Here is a 22,841-nt window from a genome sequence, read left to right on the forward strand (position 1 = left end):
ATGCGACAGTAACAAAAAAAAAAAAAAAAGACAATTAAGCGATAGTTATGAGGTATCCGTGACTTATTTACAGACACTATTTTTTTCATTGTGACGTAATTTGTTTAAACGTTTGAAATATGCGAGTGAAGAATTATAAATCGTTTTTTTTTTTAACTAAATATTAGACATCAATGATTGTAAGCTACAAATGATAGATATTTCGAATAGTATATATAATAACTTTCCTTTTTTTATGGTTGGGTTGAAACAAAAGCGGTTGCGCGGTGTTAGGTTTTGTGTTTGGTTTCTCCTTGTGTGACTTGTCCCTGTGATTACCCATTGCTCTCACCTGTGTGTGTTTTCCCAGTGTATCCTGCAATCTGCATCCACCTGTGTTACCCAGCTGTTCCTCGTCTCGTTACCCCTTGTCTGTGTATATAATGACCCAGTTTCTTGTCACTCCTGGTTGCGTCATTGTCAATGTAAATGTCTATGTCAATGTCAGTGTCTGCGTCCAAGTTGAAGTCCTTTCCAAGCCCTCGTGTATTAGTCCCTCCGGTAGAGTAAGTTTTGTTTGAACCTTGCCTTTTTGATCCACAGTCCTTTTGTTTGTACTTTGTGCCTTTGGTTAGTTATAATTAAAACGTTTTTTGAGTTCACCTGCCTTGCCGCTTTTGTTGCCCTGCAATTGGGTCCACACAACCTGCCTTGCCTGCCCGCGTCCCTGACACGCGGTGTCTGTAAACGGGGGTCTCCAGGGTAAAACGGATAAATTAAAAATAGTTCGGGGGCTTAATGACTTCTATGGCAGCATATAGACATATTGTTCTATCAAACACAACCGTTCATTTGCCTTAAAATACAGCAGTTTATTTTAAAGAGGGGTACAAGAGCAGAAAGTGCTTTTTCAGACTTATCTGTGTTTTCCGCCATATATATACAGGGTGTTCCAAAATGGTTGACCCCATGCTAAATGCCGATATCTCGGAAAGTTCTTGATGGAGCTTAATGAAACTAAATACACTTTATGTTGAAGGTCATAAGTTTTATTTGTTAAATTTACAGTGAAAAGTACACATTTTTGTTGGTTCTATGACAGATTTTCATAAATATTAAATATGAGCGCCGCCTGTGACTCTGCACACGTCGAGTCTGTATTCGAGCTCGTGCCAAACTCGCTGTAGCGGGTCTTCAGTAAGTTTTCAGTGCAGCTATAATTCTCTGTTTTGTTGTTTAGTTGGTGCCTTCTATGCAAAATTTGTGAAGGCATGCTGCACTGTCTTCGGTGACTGAGTCCGAGAGTACTCTAACATGCAAAATGCCTTTTCTTTTCAAGTGAACGGCATTTCTTAACCTGAAAAGATAGAAATGCCAAACGTTACACACTAAAACTTGAAACGTTTCTACACAAGCTGTGAAAATTTGAGGTCATTCCAACAAAATTGTCAAAATTATTGGCCTACGAAATAGGGTCAAACATTTTTGAACACCCTGGATATAGTGAAGGCCAAAAGTTTGGACACACCTCATTCAATGCAACACAAATGAAGGCCGCAACCCCATTGATAAAGGAATAAATTCCACTAATCATCTCCGAAAAGGTATACCTGTGAAGTCTATGAAGAACTACGAATGAACACGTGTGGAATTACGTACTTAACAAAAACAGGTGAAATAATGCATTTATAGGGTTGATTAGTAGAATTTATTGCTTAATCAATGGGGTTGGAAACTTCATTTGTGTTGCATTGAATGAGGTGTGTCCAAACTTTTGGTATGTACTGTACTGCACGTACTGTACATACATACATACATACATACATACATACATACATACGGACATTTATTTATTATTTATTTATTGTAATCCAAGTGACGATGTAGTTAGAAATCTCATTCTAATGTGCAGTAATGTTGTTTTTGCCATTAGTCTTATAAATCATGAAGCAATTCTCACAAACCTGGTCACAAAACATTTTGTTTGGATTTGTCAAGCCAAGCTAAGTAGCAGCTGCCATTAGTTTTGTTTGGAATATATCAGTGAGAAGACTTTATGGGAAAATCTAAAAATTTCTCCACATTTGAGGCTAAAAATATTTCCTTAAATGACACTCCAAATAAAGATGCAGCGTCACCCCACCACTCACCCACCCGTCCTTTGTCGGCATCTGAGCAGTGTGAACAATGGCTGCTGCTGAGTTTGTCTCCCTCTTCATACAGCAGCATGCACATTGGAACGCCAATTTACCACACAAGAGAATCATTTGTTGTACGGTGCATTGTACAGCTGGTCTATGGGATAATGGGCCAGAGTACCCTGTGTGAAATACAGTTTGACAGCTTTCTGCTCTGACACAGGCTTATGTGCATTGCCTGCATAACCAAAGCACTATTCTCACGTATTTAGAAATGAATTGAAAGGCAAGCTGTGGGAGCATGGTGCTATTTATTTATTTTGTTCATAGCTTGTTCCTTTTATGTTGCATTTTGAAAAAAAAAGTGACACAAATACAAACCGTTTTTAACGTCAGCACATTTTTACATATACGTAGCCTACGCTACATTTTGAAGTTGACTGATGTGTCGGTGAATGAGGGCAAATTTCAAGTCATATCACGGATCAATTGCTCTACAACAAAGAGAACTATCAACCCAAAAAATCTATCTAAGTTGTACTGTATTACAATACGGAAGATTTTAGCACATGTTGTGTGATTTATCAAGCCTGCTTGTTGGGTAGTTGCTGATATTACATCTTTATATACCGTGCCTGACAGGTAGGTACAATATCTGGCACACAAAGTGGTGCTGGGATAGCACAGGGAAAAAGTAAGGTGGAGGGAATAACTTTTCTGCCCATGTAAACATTTTTGAAATGCCAACCAAAAATATCACAACATGTTGTAGATTCAGCAATGCTGTTTTGGAACTGATCAGAGTCATCCAAGAAGAGCTGGCTTAGAGACAGTCACAAGAAGTCAGTCACCTCATTATGCCTTTGAACTCTGCATTTCCATGCGTCTGAGCTCATTTCAGTGCCGTATTAAAATTATCTTGTGCTGGCATCACCCAAAGCAGATTTTCAGGTGCGATTGCACATTATGGGCAGTGGGCACATACATAAAATTGCCATACAGCTGGGAATAGTTGAAATCAAATAAAACATGGTTTTAATATGGTGGCTGGCTTGCTCCAATTTATTGTAGCAATAGATTTCTTTTCAGTGACTCAGTATGTTTGCCTTACACTAGTAATTTCAAATCCATGATATCAGACTTTTTTTATTATGAAAAAGAGGTGCTTTTGGTCAGTAGCCTGTTACAACAAAACATTATTATTATTATTATTATTATTCTCCCTTTTAAAATCAATATTTAGTACTATTATACTTGTATTTTTATTTTTTATGTTGTGTTCACAGTTGCTTTTATAGTTGCACTACTAAAGTGTCTTAGCTGTGATATTTATGAGCTGAGAATTGTGGTAGCAGACTTATTTTCACAGTTGGTTTGCAATGGTCTTATAGTTCAAATGATGAGAAATGTGTCTGTGTGTTTTTGAGTTATTTAAAAAAAAAAAAAAACAACAACAACACTGCTTTAATTGAAATATGAAGCAGTGTGAGTTGGCATTTAAAAACAATTCAATTTAAAAATTATCCAGTGCTTTTTCAGCTTCAATAATTCATCATGGTTTGCAATACACTCATGATATGATGTCTGAATATAAAAGATAATTATAATAAAGTTTCATTTTTCACGCAGGAAAAGTTCTATTTAGTTTTTAAAAAATCAATACTACCCAGGTTATCTACACAATTGCTGCACAGTTGAGATTATTGTTATACTACTATGACTCAATGAACAACTGCATATAAAATTCTGCTTGCCAAATTTGGCAGAGCATTGCAACTGCAATACTGCAACATTCACTCCCCTCCATAGTTTTAGCTTTTCTGACATAGGTTGCATTAGAGGACTGACAGTCGTTGGATATCCTTTCTGACTCTTAACCTCTGAACTGAAAAATATTATTCACCACTGCAAATCTGTTTAGTGTGCTTCTCTCAGAGTTAGGTTTATTCCTCATGCAAGATGTGTCTTTTCTTATGACTGGACCACATGTTGCAAACAAAGCATGACTATTATTAATGTGCATCTGCTGTCATTCAAATGTGTTCATGTCAACCATGAAAGTTACACTTCAAAGTTCATGTATCATGTGAATGCCTTTTGATGAATGGTGACATGTTTTGTCTCTAAGAGTCAGTATTTTGTATCAAGCAATTAGAGCTGGGGTATAAGGATAATAATAGTCAAAATACATTTCATTTGAAGGCACCTTTCTGGCACTCAAGGTCACCGTACAATCATTTAAAAAACAAACAAATTAAAGACTGAAAATATTAAAAATAATTAAGTATAGAACTTTTAAGGCAAATTTAAAAAACTAGTACAGTGGTACTTTGACATGCGATCATTTCGACCCTGATCTTTTCGACAACCGATTTGATGGCTATTTGCACATGCACGAAATACGACGATTTATGACAGCGCCACAGTTTCTTTATTTTCCCGCAAACGGATGCTTGTCAGATTTTCTTGTGAGACAAATAAACATGAGTTCCAAGAATGTTAGTGCAGGTGGGGAAAAAAGGAAAAAATGTGGCTTGTAATGAAGATGGAAATGATAGAAAACTATGAGCTTGGTGGGCACGTCCGTGAACTGGCTTGGCAATACGGCCGTAAAATGTCTACAACAGACACGTGTAAAGTACGGCCCGGGGGCCAAATGCGGCCCTAGGTCAAATTTCATCCGGCCCCCAGCCTCTGTCATAAAATCAATAACGTCTGGCCCGCACACACACTTAATAAATTGGTCAGCAGTACTGCTACCAGCATATGAAGTAGCTTACACACGAAATGCTGCTCCTCATTTACCCACTAAAAGGCAGCAGCACTCTAAGCAACATTACCCCGTGTGACTCTTTACTCCCAATTTTCTAAAATGGCGACAATCAACAAAAAAAAAAAAAATTGACTGCGACGGCCGACGCTTCAAGGATAGGTGGAAATTGGACTATTTCTTCACTAAAATACGCAACAACTGTGTCTGCCTCATTTGCAAAGAGACAGTCACTGTTTTTAAAGAGTTCAATTTGAGGCGATATTACCAAACAAGACACACTGACATGTACGACAAGATTATAGGGAAGATACGTAGTGAGAAATTGAAGCAACCTGAAGCTAGTTTAATTTTACTGCCGCAGTATTTCACAAGAGCCCAAGAGTCGAAAGAGAACGCCACAAAGGCTAGTTGCGAGATTGTTGAAATCATTAATTAAAAAAAAAAATAAAGCAAATGTCACACAAGAATGGCTTGCCAAAATTTGCTTAAATATATTGTTCTACGTAAAGAACGTCACCCAAGGTCGGCCCCCCACATTTTTACCACACCAAATCTGGCCCCCCTTTGCAAAAAGTTTGGACACCCCTGGTCTACAATCTCGACCGTTCTCCTCCGACCTCTGTTCGCCAGTCTTTATACACTCACCGGGCACTTTATTAGGTACACCATGCTAGTAACGGGTTGGACCCCATTTTGCCTTCAGAACTGCCTCAATTCTTCGTGGCATAGATTCAACAAGGTGCTGGAAGCAATCCTCAGAGAGTTTGGTCCATATTGACATGATGGCATCACACAGTTGGTACAGATTTGTCGGCTGCACATCCATAATGCGAATATCCCGTTCCACCACATCTCAAAAATGCTCTATTGGATTGAGATCTGGTGACTGTGGAGGCCATTTGAGTACAGTGAACTCATTTTCATGTTCAAGAAAACAGTCGGAGATGATTCCAGCTTCATGACATGGCGCATTATCCTGCTGAAAGTAGCCATCAGAAGTTGGGTACATTGTGGTCAACAAGGAATGGACATGGTCAGCAACAATACTCAGGTAGGCTGTGGTGTTCCAACGATGCTCAATTGGTACCAGGAGGCCCAAAGAGTGCCAAGAAAATATTCCCCACACCTTTACACCACCACCACCAGCCTGAACCGTTAATACAAGGCAGGATGGATACATGCTTTCATGTTGTTGACGCCAAATTCTGACCCTATCATCCGAATGTCGCAACAGAAATCGAGACTCATCAGACCAGGCAACGTTTTTCCAATCTTTTATTGTCCAATTTCGATGAGCTTGTGCAAATTGTAGCCTCAGTTTCCTGTTCTTAGCTGAAAGGAGTGGCACCCGGCGTGGTCTTCTGCTCCTGTAGCCCATCTGCCTCAAAGTTTGACGTACTGTGCGTTCAGAGATGCTCTTCTGCCTACCTTGGTTGTAACGGGTGGTTATTTGAGTCACTGTTGCCTTTCTATCAGCTTAAACCAGTCTGACCATTCTCCTCTGACCTCTGGCATCAACAAGGCATTTCCGCCCACAGAACTGCCGCTCACTGGATATTTTTTCTTTTTCGGACCATTCTCTGTAAACCCTAGAGATGGTTGTGCGTGAAAATCCCAGTGGATCAGCAATTTCTGAAATACTCAGACCAGACCTTCTGGCACCAACAACCATGCCACGTTCAAAGTCACTCAAATCACCTTTCTTCCCCATACTGATGCTCGGTTTGAACTGCAGGAGATTATCTTAAACCATGTCTACATGCCTAAATGCACTGAGTTGCCGCCATGTGATTGGCTGATTAGAAATTAAGTGTTAAGGAGCAGTTGGACAGGTGTACCTAATAAAGTGCCCGGTGAGTGTAAGTTAAGGTGACAATTATTATTATTGTAACTTGGCCAAAAAATTGTCAGCTTCGTCAAGTTTGTAATCATTTATTTCAGAACTTGTGCAACAACATGCCTATTGTCTTCTGTAGCTGAACAAAATGAAAGTAAAAAGTCCTCCCTCACTTTGTCAAGTCAGCCACACGGTGCGTTCAGGTACACCACAAAAAACACATTCGCCACATTAGAATCCGATTCGTTACATTGTTATAGGTATTCTGTTGTTATCACTATTATTATTCGGATTTTTATTCATAATTTATTTGTTTTGCTCTGTGTAATTGCTATTTGTAATCGTACCAGCAGTATTTATTGAGGTTTTAGTGAAGTTTTCAGGCTGTGGAACAAATTAATGGAATTATGTATTCTTAAGGGAAAATCCTGCTCGACATATGACCATTTCAACTTACAAACAAGGTCCTGGATCGAATTAACTTCGTTTGCAGAGGTACCACTGTACTAAAGAGATGAAAAACAAACAAACAAACAGAAAACAATAAAAATACTAATAGCTAAAAAATAATTATCAGAAAACTAAAACACAAAGACATTAGGGATTTTAATGCATAGGCGAGTCTGAACAGGTGAGTTTTGAGTTTGGGAGATTGAAAAAGGGGGAGAGAGTCAGCGTTCCTGAGGTCAGATGGGAGTGAATTCTAAAGCCGGGGAGCCGAGAGGCCGAATGCTGTACTCCCCATGGTGCTGAGGCGAGCGGTGGGGACAGACATGTGTATGGAGGTAGAAGATTCGCGGGCACGGGAGGGAGCTGTAGCATGGAGGACGTCGGACAGGTATGACGGGGCAAGGTTGTGGATGGCCTTGAATGTGAGAAGGAGAACTTTGAACTGGATGCGAAAGTGGAAAGGGAGCCAATAGAGCTGGCGGAGGACTGGGGTAATGTGGTGGAAGAATAGGGTACGAGTTATGATGCGAGCGGCTGAATTCTGGACCTGTTGGAGTTTATGGAGGGTCTTTTGAGGGAGGCCAAAGAGGAAAGAGTTGCAGTAATCCAGATGGGAAGTGACAAGACTATGAACCAGGATGGCAGCAGAATGGGGGGTGAGGGAGGGGCGGAGGCGCTTGATGGTGCGTAGGTGGGAGTGGGCAATCCAGGTAATATCATTGATGTGTGAATGAAGTGTACTGTCCAGGATGACACACAGACTCTTGACTTGGGGGGAGGGTGAAACAGTGGAGTTGTCGATGGTGAGGCTATGGTATTTGGATATTGTGGATTTGGAGCCGATGAGAATCACCTCGGTTTTACTGCTGTTGAGTTTGAGGAAACTGTGGGTGAGCCAGTTTTTTACTTTGGTAATAGACTCAGTCAGGAAGGTGGGCGGGAAAGAGGAGGAGGTATCGGAAGTGAGGTAATTCTGGGTGTCATTGGCGTAGAATTGAAAGTTGATGTTGAATTTACAGAAAATATTTCCAATGGGAAGGAGGTAGATGATGAAAAGTAGGGGCCCAAGGACAGAGCCCTGAGGCACACTAGAGGTAATGGGTGAGGGAGTAGATTTAAGGGACTTGAGTTGTATATAGTTAGAGATATATGATATATGTACAATATATAGTGGCAAACTATTCCATAAAGGGCCGCAGTGGGTGCGGGTTTCTGTCCCAACCCATCAAGAGGAAACCTTTTCACCAATTTGGTGTCTAACAAGCGCAATCAGTTGCTCGAAGTCAGGTGCTTCTTTTTTTCAGCAGACACTTTATTGATTAAAGTGTCTGTGCTGAATCAGTTGGAACAAAGACCAGGACCCACTACGGCCCTAGAGAACCGGTTTGCCCACCCCTGATCAATACGTGATATAGATGCAACCAGCATAATCTCTGTTTCTAGTTCATTAAATTTAGGTATGTAGTATACTTTCTTTTTCAACAAAAATATATTTTTGAGAATACCGTAACACTTTTTGGGGCCTGTTTGTTAGGTTGGAAATCATTATAATCATGAAGGAAGAAGGTGACACTACCTGATTGAGAGAGAATAATTACACTTCCATTTGACAATTGGAATGAAATGAGTGGAAGGCGTTTTGTTCTGAATAAAGCTGTTTCTCTTTTCATAGTCATGGTTAAAAAAAAAAAAAAAAAAAAAAAAAAAGCAACATTAACGGTTAGATGCCACTAATTGTTCAGCTTGTTTACTGCACTACATTCTCAGTGAGTTAGACAGAAATAATCACCATCCATCTTAAACACTGCAGAGTGAATAGCCAAGATACCTAGATTTGGATGTATCCTTACATATTTCAAGCTAAAATGACCTGTCCTGCTTGGTGGAAATAAGGCCGCAAAAATACTGAAAGACTAAATGCCCTATACAATTTAAGGATTTTACTGTATTTTTCAGAGCTGACTTTTGCATGGATCTTCAATCAATATCCCCACTTTGTCCAACAAGACAGTCGTCGATTCATCTCACAGGAGACTGGAAGTCTTTATATAGCCAAAGTAGAACCATCCGATGTGGGCAACTACACTTGTGTGGTTAACAACACGATCACAAAGGAGAAGGTGTTAAGCTCACCAACCCCGCTGGTCCTCAGAAGTGACGGTAAATGTAATCGTTTGGCTTCACCGATTTGTTGTCCACGAGTTCATCAGACCCATTACTGTGTTCATCAGTCAATGATAAACAGCAGCAAGTAGAAAATAAATAAATAAATAAATAAAAGATTACGAGTATATTACAGCTTTGATTCGGTCTGTAGACAAAAAAAATTCTATCATTGTATTGGCACTCCTGGACAAGTAAAATGGACACAAAATAGTCAGGAATTTTAAATGAAGGAATCTTTTGGGAACATTGTTCATTATTTCCTGTTAGCCAAGTGTCCACTTCTGTTTGTACACTCAGTGTATCATTTAATCACATTGGTGCCAAGACATTTTTAGGGAAATCTCTAGGCTTCTCTTTTGGCCTAAATCCACATCTGAAGAACATCATTCAGAAATCTTTTTTTATCCAGGAATGTGTTCCTGTACAGTGATTTTCATGTAACATCTTTAAAGTGTGAGTAAGGTGAATATACACACTTAGGCTAGGTTCATACTGTCATACCGGTTTTACAGCACGTTTCCGATTTTTTTGTCATATCTGTTTATTGGCGTGCCCCCACAGACTGCCTTTGTCCATTGAGCCCGTTCAAGTATTACGCATGCGCACTAACTCGTGTCCAACAAGCACTGAGTAACTGACCTGCATGCACAGAAGCATCAAAACAAATGACTATACATGCTGGCTCTACGTCATTCTAGGGTGATCATATTTTGATTTCCAAAAAGAGAACACAAATAAAAGCCATAAATCTCCGTTTAGTCTAATATTCACAGTTTCAAAGGATTGATAGAACGCATTAGGAGTGGGAACCTCTTGTTACCTCACGATATGATACAATTTGCGATACAAAGCTCACGATAACGATGATCTGACGATACGGAGATACAACAATTATCGTTACATTGTGGAACATCCTAGAATGACTTTCCGACCAAACAACTAATAAACAAGCTTCTGCTGTGAACTGGAATGAGTTTATCACTAGTAGAAGTCCAGTCCATTTAAACTGGGTGGGTGGCAGCGAATGAACAAATTCGCTGCCATCCCTTCCACTTCAAACGGATTGAACATCTATGGCCGTCAGTGGCAGCCAATGCCAGGCAATGAGGTAAATTTGAGCCATTGGAGGTCATTTACCTGTTGATTTTTAGTTACTTCCTGTCAATTTTGGGGTATTTTAAGGGTCACTTCCTGTTTATTTTGAGTTACAGAACTAGAAGTGACCTGGGAATCACCCAAATGAATTGGCAGTAACTCAAATTCAACAGGAAATGACCTGTAAATGAAAAGCAAGTGACCTGTAATTACCCCGAAAATCGGACAGAATGCAAATGCTGTGGTGTCGAATGAACGAACGTTCCCAGTCTAAATGGATTGGAGTCGAGCCCCGTCGATGGCAGCCTTAGAGTTAAATGAGACACTATTATGGTGGAAGATTTTGATAGCAACTTGTTGTTTCAATTTTTGTTTTTTTTTTAAATATTGACACCTTTTTAAAATGATATCTCGATTCTTGGCAGGAGCATATCAATAACCTTTTGGGATACAATGTATCACGATATATTACCATTTCGATATTTTGTCACACCCCTAAAACGCATGCATAACGCAAACACATACGGTCAGTTTGCCCCACCCGACTCTCGGCTATGTAAGCAATATTGAAATATTGCTTATTTGGCGCACAAAAAGAAAACGGAGCATTCTCAGGCATATGCTTTTTTCCCCATTTTATTTTATGACTCGTCAAGCCCGCCTTCTGCCTAAAAGCTGAGTTCAAGCTAGGTGCTAACTGTAAAGCACAGCTCTGTCGCTGCCATCCTGTCTGTCTCTCTCGTTTTTCGCTGACGTAATTGCTGCATTATTAACGATTTTTGGGAGACTTGAGAGTTCAGACCCCAGACACGTTGTGGAAAAATGTGGCCCAGATCGGATTTTAACCACATATGACAGTGACCCAGATCACCACCTTTTAACCGCATCTGGTGGTATAGCTAAAAAGCGCAATGGAAGCATCTTAGGGTCGATATGTGAACAAATCTGTCCCAGCTCTTTGCCATTGCACTAACAATTCCTATCTACTGTGTTGTGACAGAGATTTATGTCTAGGTGACAATTAATATGGGTGACAATTTTTATTTCGCTCCTCTACAATTGTTTAAGTTTAGTTTTGTGATTAGATTGCTTGCAATAATCCAACTTACACTATATACAGACAAAAGTTTAAGAGGTAATAAGAGTGTATTTTATTTAATTTTAATTGTATAACTGTTTGTTTGTTGAAACCCCATTAACTTTTTTTTTTTTTCCCAAAAACATGGTGAGACATCAGTGTTCTCTTCTCTCCACCAGATTCTTACCTATTCTCGGCATTTTCTTTAAAGAGTGTTCACAGAACAGTTTGTTTGCTTAACCACCACATCTGATTTTAATACCATAACAAATGCAAGGCCATCAGTTCAGTGGTCAGATCTATCGACTTTAAATTAAAACTCTTTAGTTATGTCATGGTGTGATGACCAACCTCTAAACCGGGATGCCCAAACCGGTTCTCAAGGGTCGCTGTGGGTTCTGTTTTTTTTTTTCCTGCCGATTGAGCATTTAACAGACCGTTTAACCAATGAGGTTTCTGCTAAAACAAGCAGCACCTCACTACAATCAACTGACTTGTAAGACATCAGATTGGTGCAAAGGTGTCATCCTGTTTTGTTGGAAAGAAATCATTTACCCACTGCGACCTGACATGGAATTGTTTGGGGACCCCTGCTCTAATCCATCAAATTTCAAATTAGAAGCTCAGTTGTCTCTAATGCGCTCTCTACACCAAAGTTTTGTACCTTCCTAGTTAGAATATAAACAATCATAAAAGATGTCAAATCTTTTGTAGGCACATCGTTTTCTTAATAAATTCCCTAAATCTTTCATGAACCACCGTTTTTTTTGTTTTGTTTTTTTTTTTTTACCAGCCCTACTGTAGTTTCTTAAACTCTGCACATATAACGATTTCCTTTTTTTTTTCTTGCTTCCCCCTGGTGCCACGGCTCAATCTTTGATGCAGTCACTGTGAATGCCATGGCTACTGTTCATCATTGATGTATGAATTGTCTCGCTTTTGTAGGAGTAATGGGAGAATATGAACCCAAAATAGAAGTTCATTTTCCTGAGTCGATTCCAGCTGCAAAGGAATCATTTGTGAAACTGGAATGTTTTGCTCTGGGAAAGTAAGTCAGTATTATTGCATCTCTGACATAAACTCATCTATGCATGGTTTAGATCTATTCAAGATGATTTAAGATTAAGATTCTGGTGCTGCGTCACCAGTAGGTGGATGGCGATATAATGGAAAAGCGCTTTGAGCGCCTTGAAGGTGGTAAAGCGCTGTACAACACCATTTACCATTTAACACCAAATTATTCATTTTTTATTCAACAATCAAACATTCAAGAATTTATATCCACATTACAGTTATCATTATGTGAACATATTTCCCATCTTTTGCAGCCCTGTCCCAGAAATAAGCTGGAGAAGAACAAGTGGAGTCCCTTTCCCTAGTAAAGTGAAAATGAAAAACGCAAACGCTGTCCTGGAAATACCAAATTTCCAACAAGAAGATACAGGAACGTATGAGTGCATTGCAGAAAATCGACGGGGCAAAAATACAGCACGAGGTCGTATTTCATTCCATGGTCAGTAAATACCTCTTGCATTATTCACTTAATTCATCAACATATCATACGGCAGTCTCATAATGTTTTATAGTTCTCACGAGGAATGTCCAATTTGACTGTTTTCTCACAAAGATTGAAGCAGCTCATTTTGTGTACATTGCATTTTAATGTATTTGCAATACAGTACTGAGGATGCAGCGGTGCAAATGTCGCACCATCTTTGCTCATTATCAGCACACATACTATTCACAGATCATTCACGTGTAACTCATGTGGATTTTAGTCTGAGTACTTGTTTACATAGCTCTTAGGTTGACTGGTCCTAGTCCAGAGTCATTTGGTGATCGGTCCAGGCTAAATTGTAGCACTGAACATGATTACATGGAAGAAAATACATGAATGGATGTACGCATAGAGCAGGGCACATACTTACATGCGCAGAGCTCTTACACATTGTGAACAATATACGCTTCAGCGGTTTTCGAATTGCAACACAAAGTTTTGTCTAGTTTTAGTCAACAGTTACTAAATGTTTTCATTGGTAAAATTCAGATTCAAAGTTTTAGTAAAAAAATAAAGGTATCAATTTCGTATAAACAAACACACGAGCACATTTTGTAGCATCTACTAGGACGTCATATTTGTAATAATACACATTCAGCAGGAAAAGCAATACATTATTTTTAATTAAACCTACCTAGAAGCCACAAACTGTATGTGAAAAGTGTTGTCCAAGTGTTTACATCCTCAAGACTTACTGAGCAGAAAAGCCAAGTGGCTCAGATTTAGACTGGCCAATGATTTAAGAGGACGCTCGCCATTCTGAGGCTAATGCTAACCCGAACGTGCATGCTACGCTAACAGTAGGATTACATTTAGCGTCTGATAATCACTAAGCACAGACCTCTAAAGTGCATGTTTGTTTCATATTTTCCGTGGTATTTTATGCTCCTGAATGAAATGGAACGCTTGGATGTGTGTGGAAGCGATCGATATATTTATTCAGTTTTTTTAATCCCGTGCCATGACAATGAGCGACTTCCTGGATTGACTAGGATTTCAAATGTGATGTCAGCGGGAGAGTCATGTACAGTATACATCCAATACTACAGTCTGCAGAACGACTGCGGATTCAGTTGATTTTGCGGATTAATCGGTTTATTTTTCGCATCACGCCAGCCAAATGTGCTGAAGAAAAATTTTGCTGCACCAGGAAGAGGCGTATGAGCCTTTTTGGGTTTCAAAAAGTTCCCCTTCACCCCGAGATTGGTGTAAACAATTCTGACAGCTGTGGGACCATTGGACTTACGAGGAAGTGAGTAAACATTGTGTTTTGTATTATGTTAAATACTGGGATCATGGCACATATTTAATAAGGAAGTAGCTTGCATTTTGTGGCCGGCGATCGGCGGCTTGTACCCCCCCACCGGTCCTCTTTGCGTGCCCACTGAGAACGCGCTTTCCTGGGCTAGGTCATGAGCAGCTCCGTGCTCCAAGGTCGGCGGAGAATGGGCTATTTTCAGCGTTCAATCCCGGCGACGAGCACTGCCAGCCCGCCGTGGCCTCAGCAGAATGGTGAGCTGTATTTTGCTCGCCCGGTCCTCTTCGCATGCCCGCCGAGAATGCGCTTTCCTCTGCTTGATGACGAGCCCTGGCAGCCCACCGTGGCCCCAGTAACACGTCGGGTTGGCTGACCCAGCCAGATCGGTCCTCTTCGCGTGCATGCTGAGAATTCGTTTTCCTCAGCTTGGCCACGCGCAGCTCTGTGCTCCGATATCGGCCTTTTTTTTTCCACCGAGGCTATTTTCGGCGTTTATTCCCGACAACGAGCACTGCCAGCCCGCCGTTGTTTACGCTCTTTCCTCCATCTTGGAAGCCGGGGCGGGCAGGGAAACGACAAAAGCCGGAAGCATAAAACATTTGTCATGACCATACCATTTACTTAGCAATTGGGGAAAAAAATACTTCGATAAAAAGAATACCCTTTAAAAATATTGGAGTAGAGAGATTGAAATAATTACATTTTGCTGCTCTCTTCGTCATATTTCCCTCGTTATGAATAATTCCCCCTCAATGGGCTGAAGTCTAAATGCCGACGTCATCCTCCTGTTGGGGACGCTAGAGCCCTATAATGGTAGGCGTGGCTAAACCGCAGACTAAAAGACTAATTTCTCGTCATCTGCGATTTGCCAATTTGTTGTATATAGTCAAATTGTCTCAAAATGATTCTAATTCACATAATAATGCTATTTAAGACTTTTTTTTAAAATCCTGTCGTATGCACTTTTATTAAAGGCTAAAGCAACATTGCATATTCTCTCTTGCCAAGATAAGAAAACTTATAGAAGAAATCTTACCATGTTTCCAAACAAGCAAGATGGAGCGCAGCCTAGCTTTGGACACATCCTAAACTCCGGTGAGGCGGGGGAGGCGCAGCACATCACACGCGAGTGGCACGACCCAAACACTGCCACGATGCAAGCTGACGTCCTCCACATACAATATGAAAATGTCACGCATTTTGAACATATGACAGAAATGTTATCACATTTTCGTCTCGTAGTCGTCTTGTCAGACAAAAACTGGCATTCGTCTCATTATGTTCTAGTCACCCAAGCCACGTTTTTAGCTCACCATAGTCACATCATCGTCATTAAAATCTGTTCGTCGATGAAATATTTTCGTTATTGTTATTGTTGACAAAAACACTGATTTCATGCTAACATGTCTAAATGTCAGATGATGCCAATCCCTCCCTTCAAAGAGTCAGTTTGTTCACTCTTGGTGTGTTACATGATGACGCAGGTGTGTGGAGTGAGAACATAAAGTGAGAACAGCCACTGAGGAAAACTCACCTTGCTGTAATGTAATAACGTGTTTTCCTTTTTCCTTTTTTAAATAGAATAAGTGCAATAAAATATAATAAGAATTCAACAATGTTATGATGGGAAACAATACCAATTTTTACTTTTCAACTACACTTGTAAAATTAATCAGCTCTAGTGCTGCAACAATTCATCGATTGAGTATTAGATTAGAAAAAAAGATTCAATTCAATTTCGCTGCTTCGAGTATTCGTTTAATTAAAGTGGTGTTGAAATGGTTTGTTTTGAAAGTGTTTGCATTTAGCTTTATTGATTTGGATGAATACACTGCCCTCTGGTATGCCTCAATTCACATGGCTGAATCCAGGTGGTCCTTTTTAAGATCAACATAAGCTAAGTTTTTTTTTGAGCTAAAGTTTTTTTTTTAATGCATTCATAAATTAGTTTATAGGTATATTTAGCCGTTTTTTTGTGCGAATATGTGTCTGAACCATTTGTTTTGAGCATTGTAAAAAAAAAAAAAAAAAAAAAAGTTAGCATTTTATAGCATTTAAGCGAGCGGACTTTTGCTATGTAAGTTAATTGTTCTTGTTAATTGCAAATTGTTCTTTTGTTGTATACCTAGATCCTCATTTATTTATTTTGTTATACCGTTTGAAGCTCAACTGAGGTATTTTAATTTTTTATGTTCTTTATCCGAATACTCAATTATTCAAACTAAATAGTTCATCGATTAATCGACTACAAAAATAATCGATAGCTGCAGCCATATTCAGCTCTCTATATTTTCTACCACAAAATGAAACTCACAACTTCAAATTTGTCTACCAAACAGACTATTCTGCTTTTGTACAGCTGTTATACATTTGTAGTCAAAGGTCCATTCATTTATTTGGTTAAATAATAATTAATATATGAAATCTGTAACAGCATTTTAATGTCAGACGCTACACTACTAATATGGTGCCTTCTTCTGCAAACACGTTTGAAAAAGTAATCCTCTCATTCATTTCAAGCTAAACCTCACTGGTTCCAGACCATGGCGGACACGGTTCTGTCCATCCACCAAAAGCTGTTCTGGGAGTGTAAGGCGAACGGAAAACCTAAACCATCCTACAGCTGGCTGAGGAATGGAGAGCATTTGATAACTGAGGTAATATGACTAGTTGCGATTGTCATGCCAATTAAAACAGGGATAAAATTATGAGACCAATTGGTTAAACGCAAAATTATATGTCAGTGGAAAGGTGAAGCCATAGACTTCAATATCAGTTGACGAGACAGCTCCTACAGACATTGCGCCACGGCTTCCCATAAGGGGCTGGCCAGGCAGAGCATCGTGGCTGCTTTCACTGTGATAAGCTCAAAACACACGCTACGTTCTAACGGCGAATTTAGGCGGAAACAGGAAAAAAGTTTTAGTGCATTGAAGCAGGCAGGAGTGTCTCAAGAGTAATTTGGTCAAGGATTTAAGGTAATTATTGTATAAAATAGCAGCATGCATGCACTTTGCAACATTGTGAAAAAAATGAAATGAATGGAAAAAATTAGCGTAACTTTAGCTTAAAATATTTACGTAAAATTAATGATAACGGCCCGCTTTTTTGCTTTAACCAAGAATCTAGACAGTTTTCCGTTCATATCTATAGAAATTCCGAATTTTTCGCATTTATGTACAGGAATTTTTAACTTAAAAAGCTTTTTGTTTTGTGATGGCCTCCATGTAAGATGTTGTATCCCTACACAATAGCGTAACTTTACATTCAAATAATCAGGTAATTTTTGGCTAACTGCCCGTTTAAAAAAAAAAAAACAAAAAAAAAAACTAGTAATTTATACATTTCTACGTCCACACACACAAAAAAATGGCTTTTACGTTTTATATTTTATGTAACATTTTACTCTAAAAACGACGAGGCGAGGACCAGATAGCCGTCGAGACATGCTGAGGCAATAGTGACATTGGAATTCAACCTAAATAAGTTGAGGTTGTATATAGAAAAATGCAAAATTTGCTTTTGTTGAATAAAATTAAGATGATTCTGCATGCTTTCCTCAAGTATTAAGTTAATAAAAAATGAGTGATGTATTGACTGGTGAAAACATCAAAATTGCACAAAATAAAAAGATAAAATAAAAAAAGTCAGTATTTTGGGCAAAAACTCATATGATACGTTAACTGTGGCTATTGATTGTGAAAATACAGGTGATTATCTCTGCACTTTGTGATTTTTGTGCATCTCGCGTTAAATCTGAGAATTTTACAGACATTTTAAATTCTGAAATACTTACTAAATAAATAATACTTAATAAAAAAATAATTAATCAGGGTTTTTTTAGGGAACGACTTTAAATTTTTTGATACCCCTGCTCATGGAGACTTCTATATGCCTAAGGGAGGTGCCTGTTTTGGTTTTAGGTCACTAGTGGCTTTGGTTTTGAAAATATTGGAATTCTAAGTTTTTGAAAATAGGCCCCCTACGGAGCGGCCCCATGCCCCGTTTCCCGTCAACTGATAGTGAAGTCTATGGTGAAGCAAAAAATCTAATATCTCACCTTACTTACCCGCGTCTTCCAATTTGTTTTTCTGAATTGACAAACTAATATTTATGTTATATGCAGTCGCTGTTGGGCTGCTACCTCCAAATTGCTTGTCTTCCCCTCATGGTCGATAAGCAAGAATGGTTAGTTAAGACACTACGCTGTGGGAAGTTTTACAAATTTGTCATGGTTGTTTTACTCTACAAGAACAGTTCCTTGATTTTTGCAGCACCTGTCCTGTATTGAATAGAGAAAGTAAATAGAAACTAGATAACCATTATATTTATACTACAATTAGTGGCCTTTTGCTACACAGTAGCTTACACAGACACCACCAGAGTTTTACTTTACTTTACTTTACTTTACGAATTTACTTTCAACTGTTACAACATTCTAATTTCTGGTTCTTTTAATTATATCACCGAACCTGAACATTTTGCTTCCCAAAACATTTTTCATAATAAATGATAATGCTTTCATGAACAGTGTTGAATGTGCTGAATCATTAACATTAAAAGACACTTAAACCTTAGTTGCCAGTACGGTGGGTGACTAGTTTGCACATCGCCTCACAGTTCTGAGATCAGGGGTTCAATTTGGGCTCTGGACTTCCTGTGTGGAGTATTCATGTTCTCACACTCCAAAAACAAGCATGTTAAGTTAACTGAACCCTCCAAATTGTCTGTACGTGTGAAGGTGGGCGCGAATGATTACTTGATTGCTTGTTTTCTAATTCTGTGCTGTATCAAAAATACACTTAAATCACTTAAAATGACATACTGTACATATGACTGCTGAGTTGAAGAAAACAAGTTCTAATAATCTATGACAGTAGTTACTTTAACCTACAACCAGGAATTACTTTCCAACATGCAGTTGTTCAAAAAAAGTAATGAGAATGCAGGGGTGCAATTTTTACAACTATGTTCCAACACGAACATATGTGGAATGCCACAAGGCTCCTTAGGCCTTAATTTCTTCTTTCCCGCTGTCTCCCTCCCCTCATGGTGCACGAGTAATTGCTTTTGTGCCTTCGGACATAAAAGGCTGGCGTTGCAATGGATATGCTCAACTGTTTGTTTTTCCTCTGCAGGGCCGGATACAAATCGAAAATGGGGCCCTGTCCATAGCTGCGTTAAACCTGTCAGATGCTGGAATGTATCAGTGTGTAGCTGAAAACAAACATGGGATTATTTATTCTTCTGCCCAACTAATGGTGTTAGGTAAGATTGCCTCCTTCCTTGTGCTTTTATCCTACTTATCTGTTTGTGTGTTTGATCATCTTCTGAGATTAATAACAGCAGGCAGCCACATCTCTCTCTACAATCAGTTTACTGACTCATTTTTTGGACTGTACATGAATCTGTCTCATATTCATACAGTCGTTTCATCATATTGATTTGGATTCTACATGAACAATGGCCATGCATATCGATGAAGTGATTACTTATTTAACAGCTTGGATGACTTTGATCTGACTGATTTTTTTCATCTGAGAAAAATGGAGACTAACAAATACGACAACGTACACATTATAGATGAAATATTTTATATATATGTATATATACTGTATGTATATTTTTTGTAACAAAATATGACTACATACACTGTATATTAAAAATATACTTATTATTAGGGTTTGCTCCCGATCCAATCCCGATCGTTTTAGTTTGAGTATCTGCCGATCCCGATATTTCCCGATCCGATTGCTTTTTTTTTTTTTGCTCCCGATTCAATTCCAATCATTCCCGATAATTTTTCCCGATCATATACATTTTGGCAATGCATTAAGAAAAAAATGAATAAAACTCGGACGAATATATACAGTGCCTTGCAAAAGTATTCGGCCCCCTTGAATCTTGCAACCTTTCGCCACATTTCAGGCTTCAAACATAAAGATATGAAATTTAATTTTTTTGTCAAGAATCAATAACAAGTGGGACACAATCGTGAAGTGGAACAACATTTATTGGATAATTTAAACTTTTTTAACAAATAAAAAACTGAAAAGTGGGGCGTGCAATATTATTCGGCCCCTTTACTTTCAGTGCAGCAAACTCACTCCAGAAGTTCAGTGAGGATCTCTGAATGATCCAGTGTTGTCCTAAATGACCGATGATGATAAATAGAATCCACCTGTGTGTAATCAAGTCTCCGTATAAATGCACCTGCTCTGTGATAGTCTCAGGGTTCTGTTTAAAGTGCAGAGAGCATTATGAAAACCAAGGAACACACCGGGCAGGTCCGAGATACTGTTGTGGAGAAGTTTAAAGCTGGATTTGGATACAAAAAGATTTCCCAAGCTTTAAGCATCTCAAGGAGCACTGTGCAAGCCATCATATTGAAATGGAAGGAGCATCAGACCACTGCAAATCTACCAAGACCCGGCCGTCCTTCCAAACTTTCTTCTCAAACAAGGAGAAAACTGATCAGAGATGCAGCCGAGAGGCCCATGATCACTCTGGATGAACTGCAGAGATCTACAGCTGAGGTGAGAGAGTCTGTCCATAGGACAACAATCAGTCGTACACTGCACAAATCTGGCCTTTATGGAAGAGTGGCAAGAAGAAAGCCATTTCTCAAAGATATCCATAAAAAGTCTCGTTTAAAGTTTGCCACAAGCCACCTGGGAGACACACCAAACATGTGGAAGAAGGTGCTCTGGTCAGATGAAACCAAAATTGAACTTTTTGGCCACAATGCAAAACGATATGTTTGGCGTAAAAGCAACACAGCTCATCACCCTGAACACACCATCCCCACTGTCGAACATGGTGGTGGCAGCATCATGGTTTGGGCCTGCTTTTCTTCAGCAGGGACAGGGAAGATGGTTAAAATTGACGGGAAGATGGATGCAGCCAAATACAGGAACATTCTGGAAGAAAACCTGTTGGTATCTGCACAAGACCTGAGACTGGGACGGTGATTTATCTTCCAACAGGACAATGATCCAAAACATAAAGCCAAATCTACAATGGACTGGTTCAAAAATAAACGTATCCAGGTGTTAGAATGGCCAAGTCAAAGTCCAGACCTGAATCCAATCGAGAATCTGTGGAAAGAGCTGAAGACTGCTGTTCACAAACACTCTCCATCCAACCTCACTAAGCTCGAGCTGTTTTGCAAGGAAGAATGGGCAAGAATGTCAGTCTCTCGATGTGCAAAACTGATAGAAACATACCCCAAGCGACTTGCAGCTGTAATTGGAGCAAAAGGTGGCGCTACAAAGTATTAACGCAAGGGGGCCGAATAATATTGCACGCCCCACTTTTCAGTTTTTTATTTGTTAAAAAAGTTTAAATTATCCAATAAATTTTGTTCCACTTCACGATTGTGTCCCACTTGTTGTTGAGTCTTGACAAAAAATTAAAATTTTATATCTTTATGTTTGAAGCCTGAAATGTGGCGAAAGGTTGCAAGGTTCAAGGGGGCCGAATACTTTTGCAAGGCACTGTACATTCAACATACAGTACATAATTACTGTATTTGTTTATTATGACAATAAATCCTCAAGATGGCATAAACATTATTAACATTCTTTCTGTGAGAGGGATCCACGGATAGAAAGACTTGTAATTCTTAAAGGATAAATGTGACTTTGTATATTGTGACTAAATATTGCCATCTAGTGTATTTGTTGAGCTTTCAGTAAATGATACTGTAGCCATTTAACTTCTGCCCAAATGCATGATGGGAAGTGCAACCATGACTGTGCGTAATGGTACCAATGGATATATCTTCTCTGCGTTGGAAAATAACATAGGGTGTTAAGAAAAAGATCATTTATTACCTTTCTTCCCCACATTACTTCCCATGATGTTTCTAATCGTAGGGAGAGGGATTGTAAGGCTTTAGCCAATTAAAAAAAGGCTCCAAAGGCTGCCAAAATCACTCTACTCATTTTACGCTGCCTTTTAGCACGATTTATAGGTAAAACGGCGCCACTGCAGATTGAACGCGACAATGCGTGAGTGGATCGTGCAGCGCATGCGTTAAATACTTTAACATGATAAATTTGATAACCCTACTTTAAGCCTAAACTAAAGACTCTGGATGAGTGTAACATATTATGTCAGTAACGTTAAATACAATTACTGTAGAAAACGATTTAATTAAAAAATATATATATATATTAAAAAAAGGCATGTCCGATATTTTTTTGCCGATTCCGATACTTTGAAAATGACGTGATCGAACCCGATCCCCGATCGATCGGGACATCTCTACTTATTATTTCATCACTGTCAACCTTTGATCGCAATTTCTTTATGACATAATTTATCAACTCTAAAAGAGGGTGGCTAAAAATGAGTTTTTACAAGTTTGTAAGTGTGCTCATACAGTGGGGCAAATAAGTATTTAGTAAACCACTAATTGTGCAAGTTCTCCCACATGAAAATATTAGAGAGGCCTGTAATGGTCAACATGGGTAAACCTCAACAATGAGAGACAGAATCTGGGAAA

At 39.1% G+C, this 22,841-nt stretch overlaps 1 protein-coding gene across 3 annotated transcripts in view; it reads left to right on the forward strand.

Moving 5' to 3' along the window:
- Nucleotides 1-22,841, forward strand: part of cntn3b (contactin 3b) — a 90,549-nt gene that overhangs the window by 37,619 nt on the left and 30,089 nt on the right. For all 3 annotated transcript variants that reach the window (XR_009064396.1, XM_057845991.1, XM_057845992.1), the window contains 5 exons: nucleotides 9,134-9,337; nucleotides 12,462-12,564; nucleotides 12,845-13,029; nucleotides 16,853-16,989; nucleotides 19,471-19,600. Coding sequence is in view for 2 of the 3 variants with exons in the window: in XM_057845991.1 (XP_057701974.1) it covers nucleotides 9,134-9,337; nucleotides 12,462-12,564; nucleotides 12,845-13,029; nucleotides 16,853-16,989; nucleotides 19,471-19,600 (759 nt within the window). In the remaining variant the exon portion in view is untranslated. The remainder of the gene's footprint in view (nucleotides 1-9,133; nucleotides 9,338-12,461; nucleotides 12,565-12,844; nucleotides 13,030-16,852; nucleotides 16,990-19,470; nucleotides 19,601-22,841) is intronic.

The sequence above is a fragment of the Corythoichthys intestinalis genome, chromosome 9, assembly GCF_030265065.1.
Source record: "Corythoichthys intestinalis isolate RoL2023-P3 chromosome 9, ASM3026506v1, whole genome shotgun sequence".
NCBI classification, from domain to species: domain Eukaryota; kingdom Metazoa; phylum Chordata; class Actinopteri; order Syngnathiformes; family Syngnathidae; genus Corythoichthys; species Corythoichthys intestinalis.